Source organism: Austrofundulus limnaeus, unplaced genomic scaffold (assembly GCF_001266775.1).
Source record: "Austrofundulus limnaeus strain Quisiro unplaced genomic scaffold, Austrofundulus_limnaeus-1.0 Scaffold501, whole genome shotgun sequence".
Lineage (NCBI taxonomy): Eukaryota > Metazoa > Chordata > Actinopteri > Cyprinodontiformes > Rivulidae > Austrofundulus > Austrofundulus limnaeus.
The window spans coordinates 233789-253783 of NW_013952903.1; the positions used below are offsets into that span (position 1 = coordinate 233789).

Sequence of the window (19995 nt, forward strand, 5' to 3'; positions counted from 1 at the left end):
TGTTCAAACATAAGGGTGTCCACATGTACTCTTGGCACCAGGACACCCTAGGCTGCAGTTCGATGATCGACTTTGTTGTTGTTTCATCTGGTCTCTGGCTACATGTTTTGGACACTTGGGTGAAGAGAGGGGCGGAGCTGTCAACTGACCACTACCTGATGATGAGCTGGCTCCATTGGTGGGGGAGGATGCTGGTCAGACCTGGCAGACCCAAATATATAGTGAGGGTCTTTCAGAGTCTGCTGTCAGACAAAGCTTTAACTCACACATCCATGAGAACTTTGAACACGTTCCGGGTCTTTTTGGCCTGTGGGACTCTGGAAGCACCGGTAGGTATCAGCAGTGCAAGCAGATTGAGTCTCAGGAGGGCGCTGAGGCAAAAACTCGGGCATGGGAGGAGTTCAGAGAGGCCATGAAAAAAGACTTACGAATGGCTTTGAGGCAATTCTGGTCCACCATCCGGTGTCTCAGGGGGGAAAGCGGTTCTCCACCAACACTGTTTATGGTGGGGATGGTGCGCTGCTGACCTCAACTCGGGATGTTTTGGGTCGGTGGGCAGAATACTTTGAAGACCTCCTCAATTCTACTGATACATCTTCCCATGAGGAAGCAGAGCCTGAGGACCCTGGGTTGGACTCTCCAATCTCTGGTGCAGAGGTCACTAAGGTGGTTAAAAAGCTCCTTGGTGGCAGGGTTCCAGGGGTGGATGAGATTCACCAGGAGTTCCTTAAGGCTCTGGATGTTGTGGGGTTGCGTCGCATGAACATCAGGGGCAGTTCCCCTGGATTGGCAGACCGGAGTGGTGGTCCCCCTATTTAAAAAGGGGACCACAGAGTGTGTTCCAACTATAGGAGGATCACACTTCTGAGTCTCCCTGGTAAGGTCTATTCAGTGGTCCTGGAGAGGAGGGTCCATTGGATAGTCGAATCTGGGATTCAGGGAACACTGGACCAGCTCTACACTGGACAGATGTTAGATAGGTGTTGGACAGACGTTGGACAGATGTTAGGTAGGTTTTGGACAGACGTTGGACAGATGTTAGGTAGGTTTTGGACAGACGTTGGACAGATGTTAGGTAGGTTTTGGACAGACGTTGGACAGATGTTAGACTTCACAGAAGAAGAGAAGAGTTGAAGAGGTTAATCTTTAGGTTTGATGAACCTCAGATACCTTTAACTGGTTTCTTTTGTGGTTCTTCTGGAACTTTCTGGACTTTCTGTGGAACAGGAGGAGGTGGAGGAGGAGCCACCTCCTTCTTCTTCTGTGGTTCTTCTGGAACTTTCTGGAACTTATGTGGAACAGGAGGAGGTGGAGGAGGAGCCACCTCCTTCTTCTGTGGTTCTTCTGGAAGTTTAATAGAAGAAGATGGTTCTGATGTTATGAAGTTCTACAGTCAGCAGAAGCTGCTGCTCTGACTCAGAGGAATATGTTAAAAGATTTACGGGACACAAACAGAACTGTTCAAGGATCAGTTTCTGGGTTTAAAGATCCAGAACTTTGTTAGACTTGAACACACATGAAGACCACCCAGCACTCATGGACAGAGGAGTTAGAGTCTGAAGATGATGAACAAGTCCAGACACACAGGTTCTGTACCTTTTCTCTCAGGTTCCTTTAGTACTGGTACTGGGGCCGGTTCTGGTTTAGTCTTTGGAGCCTCTTTGGGGGCTTAAAGTGATATTCAGATAGTTTTGGATCAAACACAATGGGTCAGAACCGCTCAAGAGTTGCTTCAATGTTTGAAGCTGAAGACAGAAGAGAAACTATCGGACCTGAACACAGAACATAGATTTACCTTTGGATGGAGGTTCCACCGGGGTCGGTTCTGGTTCTGCTTTTGGAGCTGGAGCAGGTTTCGTCTTTGGTTCTGGTTCTGCCTTTGGAGCTGGAGCAGGTTTCGTCTTTGGTTCTGGTTTCGCCTTTGGAGCTGGAGCAGGTTTTATCTTTGGTTCTGGTTCTGCTTTTGGAGCTGGAGCAGGTTTCGTCTTTGGTTCTGGTTCTGCCTTTGGAGCTGGAGCAGGTTTCGTCTTTGGTTCTGGTTTGGCCTTTGGAGCTGGAGCAGGTTCTGGTTCTGCCTTTGGAGCTGGAGCAGGTTTCAGTTCTGGTTCAACCTTTGGAGCTGGAATAGGTTTAGGCTTTGGTTCTGGTTCTGCTCTCTCCATCTTTTTGGGTTCTGCAGGAACCTGAGGTTTGGACTCATCTTCAACACAAACATGAGCTGATGTTAGCGTCTAAAGAGCATCAAGAAGTTCTTGAAAGCAATGAAGATAAAGACTGAAGAAGAACAGGATTATCAACAATCTGAAAGAAAAACTAACACCAACAGAACCAACAGAACCAAACACAACCGAACAGAACCAGACAAGGTTCTGAGCTGAAGGTCTCTGAACACAGAGAAGAAGTACCAACCTTTAATTGGCAGCTCTGGTTTCTCAGCCGGTGGAGCAGGAGCAACAAATGGCTTCCTCATCTCTTCTGGTTCTGGACATGTTAGAACAGAATTAACTCAAAGAACTGAATCAGAACCGAACCGGAMTGAACTGGCCCGGCCCAGAAAGAACAGTGACTGTAAGGACGTGAATGTGAAAATGATACCTTTGGCAGCTGGAGCTTCCTTCTTCTCTGGGACTGAAACTACAGGTACCTTTTCCTCCACTGGCTCCCTGACCTCCAGTTCTGTAAGAAGAAACCTGATGTCAGAGTGTGGAACCTTACAGAACCAGTTTTTATTAGAACTAAACCAGGAACCAACAATCTGTACCTCTCTGACGTGTCGGCTTCTCTTCAGGCTTCTTCTCAACTTACAGATTTAAAAACAAGAAGGATGTTAGAAACAAGACCAAGAACGGAGACCACTGCAACACTCTGCACCTGTCTGGACTCTTCAGGGGACCACCAGAGACCTACATATAGACCCTCAGCTGTGAGGACTGATACCACCCTAATCACTTTAACTAACTAGGCAGCATAACGGCTCAGTGGTTAGCACTGACGCCTCACAGCAAGAAGGTCCTGGGGTCGATCCCTGGTTTGGACCTGGGGTCTTTCTGAGTGGAGTTTGYTTGGGTTTTCTCCGGGTTCTCCTGTTTCCCCACCCCTAAAAACATGTACAATAGGTTGCCTTCAGGCCTCCCATGAACAAGAAATCTGTGATCTCAACAAGGCCTAATTAAATAAACTGAAGCCCCTCCACCTCCAGAACCTCCAGCTCTCACAGCTACAGTGTTCCATCTGCTCCCTACCCTCACTACTCTTGGCTAACTGGTTTAAAGCAGATGAACAGAGAAGTTCAGGATGTTTAGCTGCAGCACTCAATGGTTTGGCTACATCTTACCTTTAGCTGGGATTTCCTCCCTCAGTTCTACTTTCCTGGTCTCCAGTGTCTCCTCCACTTCAACTCTGGCAGCTGAAAGACACGAAGGACAGAGACGATAATCATCATCATCATCATCATCATGAGACACTTTTGTGTTATCAGAAGCACATCGTTAGAAACACCTGCTGGATCCAAAGGTTGTAGAAGTGTTAAAAAAGAAAGAAGAGGTTAGGTTAGGTTAACCCTGAGAGCAGATTGAAAGAGGTTATTAACGGTGAAGAAAGAGCAGTCAGTACCTTCGATCTGTAAAACCTGCTGGGTTCTGGTCTCCTCAGTCCAGCTCTGAACCTCCACTGAAGGAGAACCCACCACAGGAAGGACAGGAGACAGAGACAAACGCGTCAAACAAACATCAACATCAAATCCAACGAAGAGTCAGGATTAGAGTTAGAGAAGGATCAGGGTGAAATACTTGAGCTGATCTTTAATAATCTGAGAAACACAATCTGTTTTTAATCCTCATTAGTTCAGGTCTGAAAGAAGCTGCTTCTCCATGTTTACGTGTGAGGATGAGGATGTTGTACCTTTCTGCTGCACTTCCTCTTCATATTGAAAGGAATATTCAGACGATTCTTGTGGAGAAGAACAGAAATGTTTTAGTTCCTCGTGTGAAAATCAAACTTTGAGTTTAGAACAGATGTTTTATTCTAAATGTTTTATTTCTGTAACTTGGAGACGAGTACCTCTCTGTTCCATCTTTTCTTCAAACTGATGGAATTCAGTGGATTCTTTAAAAGACAAATGACCATAAGCTCTGGTAAGAACCAGGAAGGAGTTTGAGTTTTGAGTCTCTGCAGTTAAAAGCTTCTTACCTTGGATCTCCATTAATGAGGGCACCTCTGGCCTCTGAACCGAGGAGTCCGGGAAATCTACAGAACATCCAACACCAATCAGTTTAAACTTTATTTTGACAAAGAAACCAACAGAAACGATCAGTCTGGTTCACTTATGATAAAAAAATCTAAATTAAAAGTTGTAATTTTTGTCTTTTAGAGTCCTCAGGTGGCTCTAGGACTTAACATTTATTTGTTTGTTAGAGACTAAATTGATGTGAATCTGCTGGTGCAACATTTGCCTGCTGACTGAAGGTGTTGTACAGAAGCAACACTCACCTGTTGGCACCATGGCTAATTCGATTTCTGTAAAAAGAATAAAGTTGGGGTTAACCTCTGAAGCAGCAAGAGGCTGAAACTGAAGCACAGAAGGTGCAGCCGGACTAAAAACTGTACCTTTGGCAGATAAATAAAGCTCAGCTGTGCTCTTAGCCTCTCCTCTGGGCTCCAACCTCACAATGACTGAGTACACGCCTACATGGGATTAGTAATGAACACTCAGGTCACAGACAACACAAGAGGAGACAATCTGAGGGCTTTCAGGAGGCCTCTGGGGCTACAGCAGCTCTACACACCTTCGTCTTCGATGGTCACATTTCGGATGACCATGAAATGTCTTCGGCCCTCACTTGTGAAGTTGTACTTAGGGCTTTCTTTCAGTTCCCAGGTGTCTTTGTACCACGAAACAATCGCGTTGTCGAAGGACACTTCGCACTCGAAGGTGGCCGACTGCCGTTCATGGACTTCGATGTTGTGGATGCGTTTGGTGAAATGAATTTGTTCGGCTAAAACAGATACAGATGTGAGTGGGTAAACTGTTAGCCTTTCTCTAACACAACATCCACACGGTTAGAAATGACCATCAGATGAAGGGTGGTGATGGGATGACTGGCAGCTGGGGGACCATGTGGTCAATGTAAGAAGACAAATACTGAGATGATGGAGGACGTTTTTACAAAATGACGGTGAAGAATATTAAGAGAATGAGACACATCCAAGAAGAAAGTGAAAAAAGAGATGAAATCTGATGAATTCAAAGAGGTAAGTAATCCAGCATGTCTACAGGAAGGTTTCCAGGTACGAACCTTCCACCCTGAGATCCGCCGAGGACTCCAGGTGTCGGTACCTGCAGGAGTATCTGCCCTGGTCTTCAGGCTTCAGGTCTCGGATCAGAAGCTTCTGAACCTTGTGTTTGACCTCAGATGAGTACCTGCCCTTCATCTCTAACTGCAGGCCGTTTTTAAACCACTGAGCCTGAACGTTTGGGACGGACAACTGACAAGACAGCGTGCAGGRCTGGCCTTCCTTACCCGAGGTGTCCTCCAGGTGCTTCTCCACCTCCACTTCTGAAACACAGACAGAGGAACATTCACTGTCAGTCTCTAAGGTCCAACACCACACAAAGACCTCAGAGTCCTGAGCAGGTCCTCAGAGACAGATTTGAAAGGTTTGGTTCCTCGGTACTGACCCATGAYGGTGAGCTTGGTGCTGGAGATGTGGGGTCCACACACCACCCGGTAGTTGCCCTGGTCCGACAGCTGGCACTTCTTGATTCTGAGCAGGTGACGGTCCCCACTGATGCTGATGTCGTATTTGTCCCCGGTGTCTAGTTTCTGCGTGCCCTTGTACCAGGACAGCGTGATCTCTGGGTAGTTGATCTTGATCTCGCACTCAAACACTGCGTCCTCGTTAGTGAAGACAGACTGGTTGGAGATGTCCTTCACTACAGTGACAGGCTGCAGGACGAACAAGACAAAGACAGTACAGGTACTTTACTCTCAGTCAACAGATTTTATTTTATCTTTAAAAAACTTGGACTGGGTTTGTGTGAACTCCTCCTGACCTCCGTCCTCTCCATCCTCTTCTGCAGGTCAGCTACCAGTCGAGCCATATCCTCATCAGACTCTCTGTCTCCACGTTCCACTTCCTGTCAACAGCAACAACATCAATCAAGTGTCCAGACAGACAAACACGGAGGCCTGGATGGAACGGGCAAGCCTCACCGGTCTTCCACTTTCCTCAGCCTTTTCTCTCTTGAGCTGCTCGATGGCCTGCAGCAGGCCTCTGTAGTCTGTGATGCCGTACATTCGGGCATACTTCTCGTACTCTTTGGGGTCTACATTTCTCAGCAGCTCAACGATGTCGATGTCCTTCTCCTCCTGTGGACTCTTCTGCTTTGATGGTGTCCTGGGAGAAGTGAGACAGCAGGAGTATATAAAGATGGACTCTGCAGCTGAGGAATAAAGGTCTTTGATCTGATAAACTCACTTCTTCAGTTTAGCTCGCAGGTCTCCTTCCAGTTGCGGCGCTACTTTCTTGTCGCCCACGTGCATGTCGGCGCTGCACTCGATCTCGCCATGCTTGTTGGAGGCCACGCATCGGTACTGACCCGAGTCCGACTTGGTCACCTCTTTGATCTCGAGCTTGGCCTCCCGACCCTTCTGCTGAATGGAAATGCGGCCGCCGTGCGTCAGCTGTCGCCATTTTCCCTTCATCCACTTCACGCTGGGGATGGGGTCCCCGCCCACCTTGGCGATGAAGGTGGCAGTCCCCTCTGTGGACAGTTTGGACGGTTAGGACAGGAACAAAAAACAGTGTACAGCTGTCCCTCCATGTTTGGGTCTTACTCTCTGTGACATGTGCAGCTTTCGGCTCCTCAATGAAAAACAGGTTCTCCAGTTTTTTAGTGGGAGCTGCTGCTGGAGCTTCAGCAGGAGGTGGAGCTGCTCCTGGTTTCTCTGAAACACAAAGATATTTCTTCAAAAACACTGGATAATACTTGTATTAAATGAATAGACAGTGTCCAGGTTTTACCTTTGACTGTAACTTTGGCCTTGCAGAACTCGCTGCCAGCGTCGTTGGTAGCCTTGCAGAGGTAATCACCAGCATCGTGTTTGGAGGCGGAGCTGATGTCCACGCAGGCCGTCCCCTCAGAGAAGCTGATCCTGATGCTGCCAGCTGATGTCAGCTCCCTCCTGTCCTTCATCCACTGGACCTTCAGAGGAGGAGATCCACAGACGTGACACCTGAGGCACAGCTTGTCACCTTCGTCTACGCTCACCGCTTTGAGCGGGACATCGAACACTGGAGGCTTCTTGGATTCTGCAGAGTAGAAAAAACAGTTCTCAGCTGGTTCCACCAGGGTCAAGATCAAAAAACTGTCAGACAAATCAGAAATAAATTAAAGTTACAAACACTGGATGAAATTGACAAACAAATGAAGCAGACATTTGAGCAGAGCTAAAGCCTCTAAAAGGATGGAAAGTTCAGGTTCTTAGAGAGGGAGTTTTCTGCTGTATTAAATAATCTACATCTGTTTTAGAACAGGAACTAAAACTGCTCACTCTTCCTGAACGTTAAACCTACCGATGATTCCCACAGTGACATCACAAGAAGTTCTTCCGGCTTCGTTGGAGGCGTGGCAGGAGTACCTGCCACTGTCTGACACCAGGCTGCTCTTAATGCACAGAACCGCCACGTTGCTCTTAAAGCTGATGTCATATTTGTCTGAAGTCAGGATCTCCTTGTCGTCTTTGAACCAGCTGACCGACATGGGCTGGGATCCGGTGACCCGGCCCTCGATTTTCACCAGCTTGCCCTCCATGTCCTCGATGTTGTCTGAGGGTTTCTTGGTGAACATTGGAGGATTTTTGCGTTCTGAAATGAAGAGGAGCAAACACTGAAGTTGTTTTCTGCCTGTCTAGATGGTTTTAGAAGAGAACCTTGATTAAATACCTTTAACGGTGATATCAGCCGAACACGAGTCCTTCCCCATGTCATTAGAGACATGGCAGAAATACTTCCCTGTGTCAGCTTTATCTGCCTTCAGAATAGTCAGGTGGGGAGTATTGTCTTCACAGCTGAGCTTATAATTTCCACCAGAGCGAATGTCTTTATGGTCTTTGGACCATGTGACTTTCATAGGGGCGGAGCCAGTCATGTGACACTCCAGTTCAATGTTGTCACCCACGGTCACCTCCAGAGGAGACATCTTCCTGTCAAAGACAGGAGCGTATCTGGGTTCTGCAGAGGCGGGACAAGAAGAAAAGAAAGGACAGTTTTATACGGGTCCAGATGACAGACTCTGAGGTCTGCAGACAGAACCAGGTACCAGAACAGACCTTGCATGGTGAGTTTGGCTCTGCAGGAGGCTGARCCCACACTGTTGGAGGCCACGCAGGTGTATTCTCCAGAATGTCTCATCTCTCCACGGCTGATCTGCAGCACAGCAGTGTTGTCGTCGTACAGCATGGAGAACTTGTCTCCTTCAGTCAGAGGCTCGCCGTCTTTCAGCCACGACACCTCGATGGGCGATGAACCAGCAACACGGCACTCGAACCGGACCGGCTGGCCCTCAGTCTCCTGAAGACTTGTGATCTTCTTGGGGAAGGATGGCGGTGTTTTGGCCTCTGAAGGAAACAAAGACTCAACAATGAGCAGTTAGATCCTGATATAAGGACAAACCTGCAATAAGTTAGAAACCAGGTGTTACCCAGCACGTTCAGTCTGCAGGTGGAGGAGGCAGAGCCAATCTTGTTCTCTGCCTTGCAGGTGTACTCCCCAATGTCAGCTTTGGTGGCTTTGCTGAGCTTCAAACAGGCCACGCCCTTTGAGTACTCCAGCTTGCAAGTAGGACTGGAACGGACTTTACCATCGGCCTTGAACCAGGACACCTTGATCTCAGGTGTGCCTGCCATATGACACTTCAGACACACAGCATCACCTGCCGTAACCTCCATGGGCTCCAAAGATTCCACAAAGTATGGCGGCTCTGTTGAAGTGAAAACAAAGCTGAGACTTGACACCTGCTGATCAGAGACGGTACTGCACCGTCCAGAACTCTGATTCAGAGACAGTACTGCACCATCCAGAACCCTGATTCAGAGATGGTACTGCGCCATCCAGAAGTCCGATTCAGAGATGGTACTGCACCGTCCAGAACTCCAATTCAGAGGTGGTATTGCACCGTCCAGAACCCTGATTCAGAGTCGGTACTGCACCATCCAGAACTCTGATTCAGAGACGGTACTGCACCATCCAGAACTCCAATTCAGAGACAGTACTGCACTGTCCAGGACTCCGATTCAGAGACAGTACTGCACCAACCAGAACTCTGATTCAGAGACAGTACTGCGCCGTGCAGAACTCTGATCAGAGACGGTACTGCACTGTCCAGAACCCTGATTCAGAGATGGTACTGCACTGTCCAGAACCCTGATTCAGAGAAGGTACTACATCGTCCAGAACTCTGATTCAGAGACAGTACTGCACCGTCCAGAACTCTGATCAGAGACGGTACTGCACTGTCCAGAACCCTGATTCAGAGATGGTACTGCACTGTCCAGAACCCTGATTCAGAAAAGGTACTACATCGTCCAGAACTCTGATTCAGAGACAGTACTGCACCGTCCAGAACTCTGATCAGAGACAGTACTGCACCGTCCAGCACTCTGATCAGAGACAGTACTGCACCATCCAGAACTCAGATCCAGAGATGGTACTGCACCATCCAGAACCCTGATTCAGAGACAGTACTGCACCATCCAGAACTCTGATCAGAGAAGGTACTGCACTGTCCAGAACCCTGATTCAGAGATGGTACTGCACTGTCCAGAACCCTGATTCAGAGAAGGTACTACATCGTCCAGAACTCAATTCAGAGATGGTATTGCACCGTTCAGAACCCTGGTTCAGAGTCGGTACTGCACCGTCCAGAACTCTGATTCAGAGACGGTACTGTACCATCCAGAACTCTAATTCAGAGACAGTACTGCACTGTCCAGGACTCCGATTCAGAGACAGTACTGCACCATCCAGAATTCTGATCAGAGACGGTACTGCACTGTCCAGAACTCTGATTCAGAGACGGTACTGCACCATACAGAACTCTGATTCAAAGACAGTACTACACTGTCCAGAACTCTGATCAGAGACGGTAATGCACTGTCCAGAACCCTGATTCAGGGAAGGTACTGCACTATCCAGAACCCTGATTCAGAAAAGGTACTACACCGTCCAGAACCCTGATTCAGAGAAGGTACTGCACCAACCAGACCCCTGATTCAGAGACGGTACTGCACCGTCCAGAACTCTGATTCAGAGACAGTACTGCACCATCCAGAACTCTGATTCAGAGACAGTACTGCACCGTCCAGAACTCTGATTCGGAGATGTTTTCAGTGAAACCTTGAGTCAACTTTAACATGTAAAGAGAAACAAAGAGCAGGACTCACCCAGGATGGACACAACGGCTTCACTCGTGTCTTTTCCAGCATCGTTGGACACTTGGCAGCAGTAGAGCCCTGCAGCCTCCTTGTCGTCGGTACTGAGACACTCCAGGATGCAGGAGCGTTCTGTTGTGGTGATGTTGTATTTGTACGAAGCAAAGATCTGCTGACCATCTTTCAACCAGCTCACTGTGATCTTTGGAGTTCCAGTGTAGGAACACTCCAGAGTCAAAGGTTTGCCCTTTTCCACCGAAACGTCCTTCAGCTTCTTAGAGAAGGCTGCCGGCTCTGAGACGCAAAAACAAACAGCATTTAGTCTGAATATTCACACAGTGACTGATCAGGATCCCCCACACCTCCATCCTATAAAAGGTTCCACAGGCACCAGAACCAACCTGTACCACCAACCCAAAGATCACCTTTCTACAGGTTCAGCTTCTCGCAATATTTTTTAATTAGTTATACGTCCTTTACAACCTTTAATGATGGAGCTCTGATGGTTCTTTATCACCTTGTCACAGGCTGTGTCTCAATTCATGGTTGCAGCAGACATCAGTTGCTTACATTACTGCCCTGTGCCGTAGGCTGGCCCAACTTGTAGGTGCCTAATGTGGCCGACAAAACCCCGAAGACATAGGCTGCATCTTAGTATCCTATGTAGCCAATGATATCCTAGAATTCATTTTGCCGTCAACAAATTAAACAAAAAAACAAAGATGGCAAAGGTTTTCTTTTTAATTTATTTTATGGCAGAGTTTGGAAAATTATTACGGACCAAACAATTTGTTTTTAAATATAAGTTTAGCAACTTAGCTGCTGAAATCCCAGCTGCAACGAGATGTTAAATAAAATGCAGTTACAAGTATACTGGAGCTAACCCTAAATTATTATCACTTTTTATTCATTTACTCATAACGTTTTTCTAATAAAATTGAATTTTGTGAAGTTATACTTTGGAAAAACAACTGAAGCATGAATATATCACCATGTTAATGAGGCAGCATGTGGTCACATTAACATACGTCTTCCGTAGACTAGACCGTCGCATTTCACAGCCGTTTATGGAGCCGACACTGGCAGTCTATGGCCCACATTGAGTGTGGCCTGCGATCTACGTGGGCTGCAACCCATGATTTAAGACACATCTGTCAGACCAACCTTAGAGAGAACCTGTTTCCTGTTTCCTGTCAGACTGACCTTTGACGGAGAGGTTGACAGCAGAGCTTTCCTTCCCGGCGTCATTCATGATCTGACAGGTGTACTCTCCAGTGTGAGATCTGTTTACATTGAAAAGCTCCAGGGTGACTTGGTTATCCTTTAGAGAGAAGGTGCAGTCCTTCCCTGGCAGCATCTCCTTGGTTCCTCTGAACCACTTCAGTTTGAGAGGTGTGCTGCCCTTCACCATGGCTGAGAATGTCACGTTGGAGCCGGGCATGGCCTCTATTGGCTGCAGCGGAACCACGAAGGATGGAGGTTCTGAGAGGAAACACAAAAATCAAACATGGCGGGAGAAGGTGGGAGTTCAGTTTAAACAGAACCAACCTGAACGAACTGAACCTAAAGTCAGAAAGGTAAAAGACAAGATAAATTTAAATAGACCATCTTTGAGCCATTTTCTTCCTCTAGCAAGAAAATGTTTATCAGCARTTCAGACCTTTGACAGCCAACGTGGCTGAAGTCTCACAGGATCCTGCCTTGTTGACAGCTTTACATTTATAAACTCCAGAGTCCGGCAGCTTCAGGTTGGGAACTCTGAGTGTGCAGCTGTTGTCGCTGAATGAAACCTCGTGGTTCGGCCCACTCTGGATCTCCTCGCCATCGTGGTACCAGGAAATGGTAAAAGGTGGGGAGCCTGAGACTTTACACTCCATCTCTGCAGCTTCTCCCACAACCATCCCACAGTCCTTCAGCTTCCTGGTGAAGCTTGGAGGAACGATCTTATCTGTGTGGGAAACAAATCCATCACAACGGTTCAGTCGAAAACATTTCAGTTTCTTCACCATTTCAAACATCTGAAGACCAACATCAATCATCTTTAGTCCAGCATAAAGAATGAAAACACCAACCTAAAACAGTCAGGTTAATTTTACTCAGGTCCTTCCCGACTTGGTTCATGACCTCGAACGTGTATTCTCCTGAGTCCAGTTTCTCAGCATTGACCACGTTCAGGCTGGAGATCATTCGAGAGAAGGAGATCTTGTATTTCCTCCCAGACGCCAGTTCCACGCCATCTTTGAACCACTTGGGGACAAGCTCCGGGGTCCCACACACCTTGACCTCCAGGGCAGCAATRTCTCCCGCCGTCACGCTCAGAGCGTCGGGTTTGTCAATGATCTTAGCAGGTTCTGTGAACAGCAGAAAGGAAGCAGAACATGTTTTAGTCAAAACTGCAGAAGAAGGCTTGGTGAMGCAAACTGAAAGAGAAAGAGAGAATTACATTCTTACAAACCTAGAACAGTCAAGTTAGCGAAACACTCCACAGTCCCAGCATCGTTTCTGAGCTGGCATGTGTATTTCCCTGCTGTGGTTGCATCAGTTTTAAACACTTTTAGAGCGACCTGGTTGTTTTCAAAGGTGATTTTCCTGTTGTCACTGTCCCTGAGAATGTGATCCTTGTCCTGAACCCAGGACACAGTAATGGGTTCAGAGCCTGTAACAGTGGCCATAAGGGTCACCTCCTCTCCCAGTATCACTGTCATGTTTGACAGTTTCTTCACAAACGACGGCGGCTCTGAGGAGAGGAGACAAACAGCGCAGAAGGGACAGTCAGCAAAGTGACAAAGTGACCTGAAGATCTGCTGAAGACCAGCGCAGTTTCTACTGACCTCTGAGTTTAACGGACGTGTTGCAGCTCTCACTTCCTACACTGTTCGACACTTTGCACTCATATTCTCCGGTGTCTGAAGCCTCTATCCCAATGACATGCAGCGTCGCTGAGCTGCCTTCGCTCACCATCTTAAACTTCCTGCTCTCCATCAGAGGTTTCCTGTCTTTGAACCAGGTGACCTGGAATGGAGCCGAGCCACTCATCTCGCAGTACAAGCTAACATCCTTACCCCTCAGCCCCTCGATGGGCTGGGGTACTTTCACAAAGGATGGGGGGTCTATAAAAAGATCAGGAAATCGTTACAGAGGAAGAAATGGGGGAATTATTTATAACCAAAGCTTGATCCTGACATCCGTAACAGCAGAGTGAAGCTAAATCAAACCTCTGTATGGTTATTTAGACTGGTTGCTAAATTTATGGCTCATAAAAAACCTGAGCAGCATCTGATGTCGAGTTTAAATAATTCAGATGTCTCAACATCAGTTGCTTCCAAAATGTTTGTGGTCATTTATAAAACATCTGAGATGTGAGGGAAAAAWTTTTTAAATTAAGCCATTAGTGGATTTCAGTTAGAGCTGCTTTATTAATCTTTGAAATTTTTAGTTTGTATTAGTTCAGTTGTAGAAGTCGTGGGACTTCGGTGATTTTGTAGCTTCAGCTGAGGTTTATCCACTCAGAGCATTAAAGTCAGATTCATTTATTTATGTCTTTCTTTTTTAGGATGGGATGATTGTACAACATACAACTTTTATTCATTTTTCAAAACAAGTTTGAATTATTAAGGATTTTTTTATCCACATTGTCAAATTTATACATATAGGCTCGATTACCCCTCTGCCACCTTAACATGGTGGAGGGGTTTGAGTTCCCCTGTGGTCCCACAATTTAGAACCCTTGATGAAATGGAACCACAACCACACTGGAAACCTCGCCTGGAAAAGGGAAACGGCACCTCCCTGGAGCCAGGAACTTGCCAGCAAGTGGTCAGATCTTGGCTCCTGGGGCTTGGGAAGGCCAATCACAAAAGGACTACAGGAGGCCACCTCCATGTGAACCCATCAAGGTTGGGTGCAATGCATGCCAGGCAGCAGGTGAGGGAGGGTTCCTGGCCATGCAGATTCCTGGCAGCAGAGACTGGCTCTAGGGATGTGGAACATAACTTCACTCATGGGTAAGGAGCCAGAGCTTGTGCATGAGATTGAGTGTTACCATCTAGATGTAGGGCTCACTTCTACTGACAGCTTGGGCTCTAGAACCCACCTCCTGCAGAGGGGCTGGCCAGTGAATGAGAGGGTTGCCTCTCGTGCTGCAGGAGGGAAGGTTCTGACTGTTGTTTGTGTTTATGCACCAAACAACAGATTATCCAGCCTTTTTGGAGTCTTTGGATGGTGTCCTGCAAGGGGTGCTGTCTGGAGACTCCCTTGTTCTGCTGGATGAGTTATGTTCAAAAGGGGTGATTGGGAATAATGGCCTCCCTGATCTGAACCTGAACAGTGTTCTGGACTTCTGTGCTAAGTAAGGGTTGTCTCTAAAGAACACTATGTTTGGGCATAGGGTAGTCCATAAGTGGACTTGGTACCAGACCACTGGTTAGGCCAAAGGTCGATGATCGATTTTGTAATTGTGTCGTTTGCTCTGTCGTCTGACCTGTGGCCCTATGTCTTCAACACTCGGATAAAGAGAGGCAGAGCTGTCAACTGATCACCACCTGGTGGTGTTGGAGGTTTCCAGACCAACCAGGTAAACCCCAGTGTATAGTGAGGGTGAACTGAGAACCAGCAGAGTTTTTCACATGTCCAGGGGGAGGTTGGGGACATGGAATCCGAATGGGCCATGTTCAGGGCCTCCGTTGCATATGCAGTTTCAAGGAGCTGTGGCCTGAAGGTCATTGGTGACTATTGCGATGGCAACCAAAGGACCAATGAAGGCTGTCAGGCTGAATGAGACCTTCTGGACTTGGCTTTCATGATTTAAAGAACCAGATACTGGATAAAAGCAGCCAAAATGAGCTTCCTTCGTAGGGTGGCCAGGCTCAGCCTTAGAGATAGAGTGAGGAGCTCCATCATCTGGGGGGAGCTCGGAGTAGAGCCGCTGCTCCTCCAAATTGAAAGGAGTCAGCTTAGGTGGTTCATCTGATTAGCATGTCTCCTGGATGCCTCCCTTTAGAGGTGTTCCCAATGGTAGGAGTCTTTGGGAAGACCCAGGACTCGCTGGAGGGATTATGTATCCTCTATGGCCTGGGAATGCCTCGGGGTTCCCAGGATGAGCTGGAAAGTGTCACTGGGGAGAAGGAAGTCTGGGTTTCTCTTCTGGATGGATAAGTGGAAGTGATGAAGATGGAGGCTTCACTAATATTTGGGTAAATATCCCTCAGCAGGTGTCTCCTGCCCTTTCTCTTCTTCAGAACTATTAGAGTTGGTTGGTTTCAGATCCAGCTTCTAAACTTTTATTCAAGTTGAGGTCAGTGGWACGTCAAATATGTCTAAGTTTAAACTGTCCAGCTGTTGGTTTGATGGGACGTTGAAGAGTCTGGAAGTAGTCCTCCATTATTCCATCTGTGTGATGGACCAGCACCACAGCATGACACTACCACCGCCATGCCTGACTGTTGACACCTCCAAACATCTTTCTTGTCTCTGTGTCCAAACAGCTCAATCCTTGTCTCGTCTGACCATTTTAATGTGACAACAACAACAAAAATAATAATAATAATAATAATAATAATAATAATAATAATAATAATAATAATAATAATAATAATAATAATAATAATAATAATAATAATAATAATAATAATAATAATAATAATAATCCATCAGAACTGGTTACTGATTTGATAAATCAGGTTGATATTAAGATTCTTGGATGGCTTTCCTGATTGAATATTTGTGGACTAAAAACTGGGCCTGAAACAATAAAACTAACCACTTTAACTGAGGTCTACCAGTTCTGTCAGGACAAAGAGGAAGAAGAGGACTGGCCAATACGACCCACTGAGGGACATTTCAATCTTCGTGGACTCTATGGATATATCTGAGCCTGTATGTATAATTTTGACCAAGCATGGATAAAAATAAATAAATAAACTCAAACTTGTTTAAAATTAAATTGCCGTTTGTTGTAAAATAATTCTATTTTGGAAAAAGAAAAGTTCAAATAARTTATTTGAAGCCCAGAATGAATCTTTATGCAGATGATGAAACTTGTGACTCAAACTATCATCCCATTTGAGTGAAAGTTCAAAAATCAAGATGGCAGATTTTAAYGACGCTACAACTAAGATGATTTAAATGATTTAATCAGATGGTTGTGTTAGCTCTTAGTATGTGTTAGGATGTAAGATGTATTAATAGAAAGTTATTTTTTCTGAAACTCAAGTGTTTTCCACACAAAAACTACAGATAAATCCTGTGGAGTTTGATGAGACAATTGTCAGGAATGGTGGAATTTGTGAAAAAGTTCCCAATGAACTGATTGCTGGAGGGTTATTTATTAGAAAGTGTAGAGATAAGTTTGGTTAGTTATGAGGTGTTTCTCAGTGTTCTGCTGGAGTTTAGATGCTTTAAAGATGTTAAACTACAGATTTGACAGTGAATGTGTTTAAAAGGGAGAATCAGTCAGCTCACTGAGGAAGAGGGTTGGGACCACTCAGTTACTGGTGAAGATGTTAGAATATAAATAATATTTGGTTAAAGAGTGGCTGAGGGGGAAAACATTAGCATCTCAGCAGAAGAAAGAAAGGTGAAGACAAGAAGATCTGGTGGGATTTCAGCATCAGGACAGAAACAGGAACCTAGTCCAGCTGTTACGGGTATCAGCTTCAAGCAGAGGCACTGAAACAGGAAGTGACTGAGGCTGACCTTTCACAGTAAGAGTGGTGCTGCAGCTCACACTGCCAGCATCATTCTGAGCTTCACAAGTGTAAACTCCATCATCATCAAAGGTGCTGGACAGCAGCTCCAGGACTGCCACCGAGTCAACAAAGCCAGTCCTGCAGGACCCCCCCTCTGAGACCCTGGTGTCGTGTTTGTACCAGGTGGTCTTCAGKGGGGCAGAACCACTGACTTTACACTCCAGTCTGAGTGACTCACCCCGCTTCACAAACTTAGTGGCAGGGAGTTTCAGCACAAACTCAGGTGGTTCTGGAAACCAAAACACAGACATGTGAGCAGCTGGGAGCAGAGAGGAACATTTAACAAGATGCAGGATGTGAGTGAGCCGACGATGAGGGGTTAACAGCTGATGCAACACAAAGACCACCAGACGAGTAAAACACTTCACAGATTAACCTGAGGAGCAGAACGAATGAGTTCAACAAGTCTGAAGCCATGAAAGAGTTGATTTAGAAAATAGAAATCTAACCTTTGACCGTTAAATCTGCACTGCAGCGTACAGAACCAGCATCATTGCTGACTTGGCAAGAATAAACTCCAGTCTGAGCTACAGCAACTGAATAGAGCTCTAAGAAGCAGGACGTCTCATCCAGTCCTGTGAAACAGCTGGGCCCAGTCATGAGCTCTGTGTCCTCCTTGAACCATCTGACAGTGAAGGGCGGCGTGCCTTTAAATGTGCTTCTGAAGCGGACCGTGGCGCTGGGCAGAGCCACCTGACACTCAGGCAGCACCACAAAGCTGGGCGGCTCTGAAGACGATAAAATAAAGCAGGTTAAAGAGCTACTCACCTCTGTTTCAGGACCAGTGGAGCTGAAGAGTCTGACCTTTGACCAGGAGGGTTCCACTACATTCACAGCTTCCCGCTGCGTTCGTCAGCTTACAGGAGTAAGACCCTGCATCACTCAGCTCAAGCTGCTCCATTTCCAAACACACAGAGTTGTCCTGCTGAAGGACTTTGTGTTTGACACCACTGGAGATTCTCCTGCCATCTTTCTGCCACTCAACAGAGATGGGCAGGGAGCCAGATATTTGACAACAGATCTGAACAAAGGAGCCCAAAATCTCCTGCATGTTTACGAGAGGTTTGATGAAGCTCGGGGCAATCACTTGTTCTGTCACCAAAACAACAGGAAGAGGGTTAAAGGAGTTTATGGGTCAACACGTGGCTCTGGACCACTGCAGATGTTAGTCGCACCAACCTAAGACCACCACTTTGACTTTACAGGAGCAGCGGCTGATGTGGTTCCACACCTCCAACACGTACTCTCCTTCATCTGCTGTCTGAGCAGCCTGGATCTTCAGGCTGCTGATGTGCTTCTCAAAGCTCAGCTTGTGCTGCCTGATGGACTGCAGCTCCCTGCCATCCTTCAGCCACCTCACCTTCAGCTCAGGTGAGCCTTTCACCTTACAGTCCAGACTGACTGGATCTCCAACTGTAACTTTGATCTCCTCAGGCTTCTCTAAGATCTGAGGAGGCTCTACAAAGCAAACAGACATTTGAGCGTGTTTCTGGGCAGCTTCCTGTAGAAGAATCAGCAGGGTAGGTTTCTCTCAGGTTACCTTGAACTGTGAGAGAAGCAAAGCACTTGTCCTGGCCGGCCTCGTTCATCACCTGGCAGGTGTATTTACCGCCGTGAGACACCTCGCAGGCAGGAATCCTCAGAGTCGCCACATTGTTTTCAAATATCCTCTGAATCTTTGGATCCTCCAGGATCCAGTTCTCATCTTTCTGCCACTGTACGGACAGAGTGGGCGAGCCCACCACCTCACACTGAAACTCTGCTGTCTGACCCAGAACTGTAACACTGTTCTCCATTCTCTTGGTAAATGATGGAGGCTCTGTTAGAGAAACAGTCAGATGTTCAAGTTTCACCTCTAAAGAAGAAAGAATGTGAATTTATAAATCTGAGCAGACCAACCTTTGAGGCTCAGGGTGGTCTTACAGCTACAGCTTCCCACCTCGTTAGCTACAGAACACTGATACTCCCCAACATCCAGCGCATCACACCTGTGCACCTCCAGAATCAAAGTGTCGTTCAGCTGGGAGAAGCCATGTTTGGCACTGGGCTTGATCTCCTTTCCATCTTTGTGCCACGTAATCTCAAATGGACCGGTTCCTGCAACCTGGCACTCAAAACAAGCAGTGGAGCCCCTGACAGCATCGGCTGCACATGCTTCTTTAATGAACGCTGGCGGCTCTGAGACAAGAGATGACAAACTGTCACAAAACTGTTTATGGGACTGAACAACAATCTGTCCCAGTAGAACTGTTTCATCTTCAGGGCCTGTAGTTATCAAACTTTCCTCTTAAGAATGCTGCTAAGAGTGGACTTAAGTGTAAAAAAACTTCTTAGTTAAAAGCTGAGAGTAAAAGCCCGTTATCAAGCCTCTCAGTCTTTAAGCAAAGTGTAAGAGTAATTCTTAAGTGTCAGTCTTGGAGCTGATTTGCGACACCTGGCTGTACCACAAAGCTGATCCTGGATGATGTCGTTAGAAAAAACCCCAGCATGAACCAATCACTGCCACGGATTTCATGTTCAAGTATATTGTTGGAAAAATGTCAAGATAAAACTGTGAAAATCCCAAGATAAGTTTACTTTCAACACGCTAATGTTGTCACCTTGTACTGATTGTAAATTTCATAAAATGTCCTCATTTGCATCATGAAAACAGACAAAAATCTCAGATTTTTATATCAAAAACTCAGCTTTAAAGTTTTTTTATGTCTCAGAGCCTGAGGTCATGTTGAGCTGCTCCCTCCTCCCTACTGTCTGCAGACAACACCTGCTTCACACACACACACACACACACACACACACACACACACACACACACACAC

General features: G+C 46.6%; 1 protein-coding gene across 1 annotated transcript in view; it reads right to left on the reverse strand.

The window, feature by feature from the left end:
- Positions 1-19995, reverse strand: part of ttn.2 (titin, tandem duplicate 2) — a gene marked incomplete at its 5' end in the record, with an annotated part of 153022 nt that overhangs the window by 123686 nt on the left and 9341 nt on the right. Inside the window, 37 exon segments of the mRNA XM_014025811.1 lie at positions 1171-1344; positions 1597-1668; positions 1796-2200; positions 2410-2481; positions 2596-2676; positions 2762-2800; positions 3335-3406; positions 3613-3669; positions 3901-3948; positions 4060-4104; positions 4189-4245; positions 4489-4515; positions 4606-4683; positions 4785-4994; positions 5295-5555; positions 5678-5945; positions 6053-6136; positions 6213-6396; positions 6478-6763; positions 6837-6947; positions 7024-7311; positions 7576-7866; positions 7945-8232; positions 8331-8618; positions 8702-8980; positions 10443-10724; positions 11634-11912; positions 12091-12378; positions 12503-12781; positions 12886-13167; positions 13262-13540; positions 17124-17405; positions 17626-17904; positions 17981-18268; positions 18356-18634; positions 18717-18995; positions 19076-19354. Of these exon segments, the coding sequence (XP_013881265.1) occupies positions 1171-1344; positions 1597-1668; positions 1796-2200; positions 2410-2481; positions 2596-2676; positions 2762-2800; positions 3335-3406; positions 3613-3669; positions 3901-3948; positions 4060-4104; positions 4189-4245; positions 4489-4515; positions 4606-4683; positions 4785-4994; positions 5295-5555; positions 5678-5945; positions 6053-6136; positions 6213-6396; positions 6478-6763; positions 6837-6947; positions 7024-7311; positions 7576-7866; positions 7945-8232; positions 8331-8618; positions 8702-8980; positions 10443-10724; positions 11634-11912; positions 12091-12378; positions 12503-12781; positions 12886-13167; positions 13262-13540; positions 17124-17405; positions 17626-17904; positions 17981-18268; positions 18356-18634; positions 18717-18995; positions 19076-19354 (7440 nt within the window).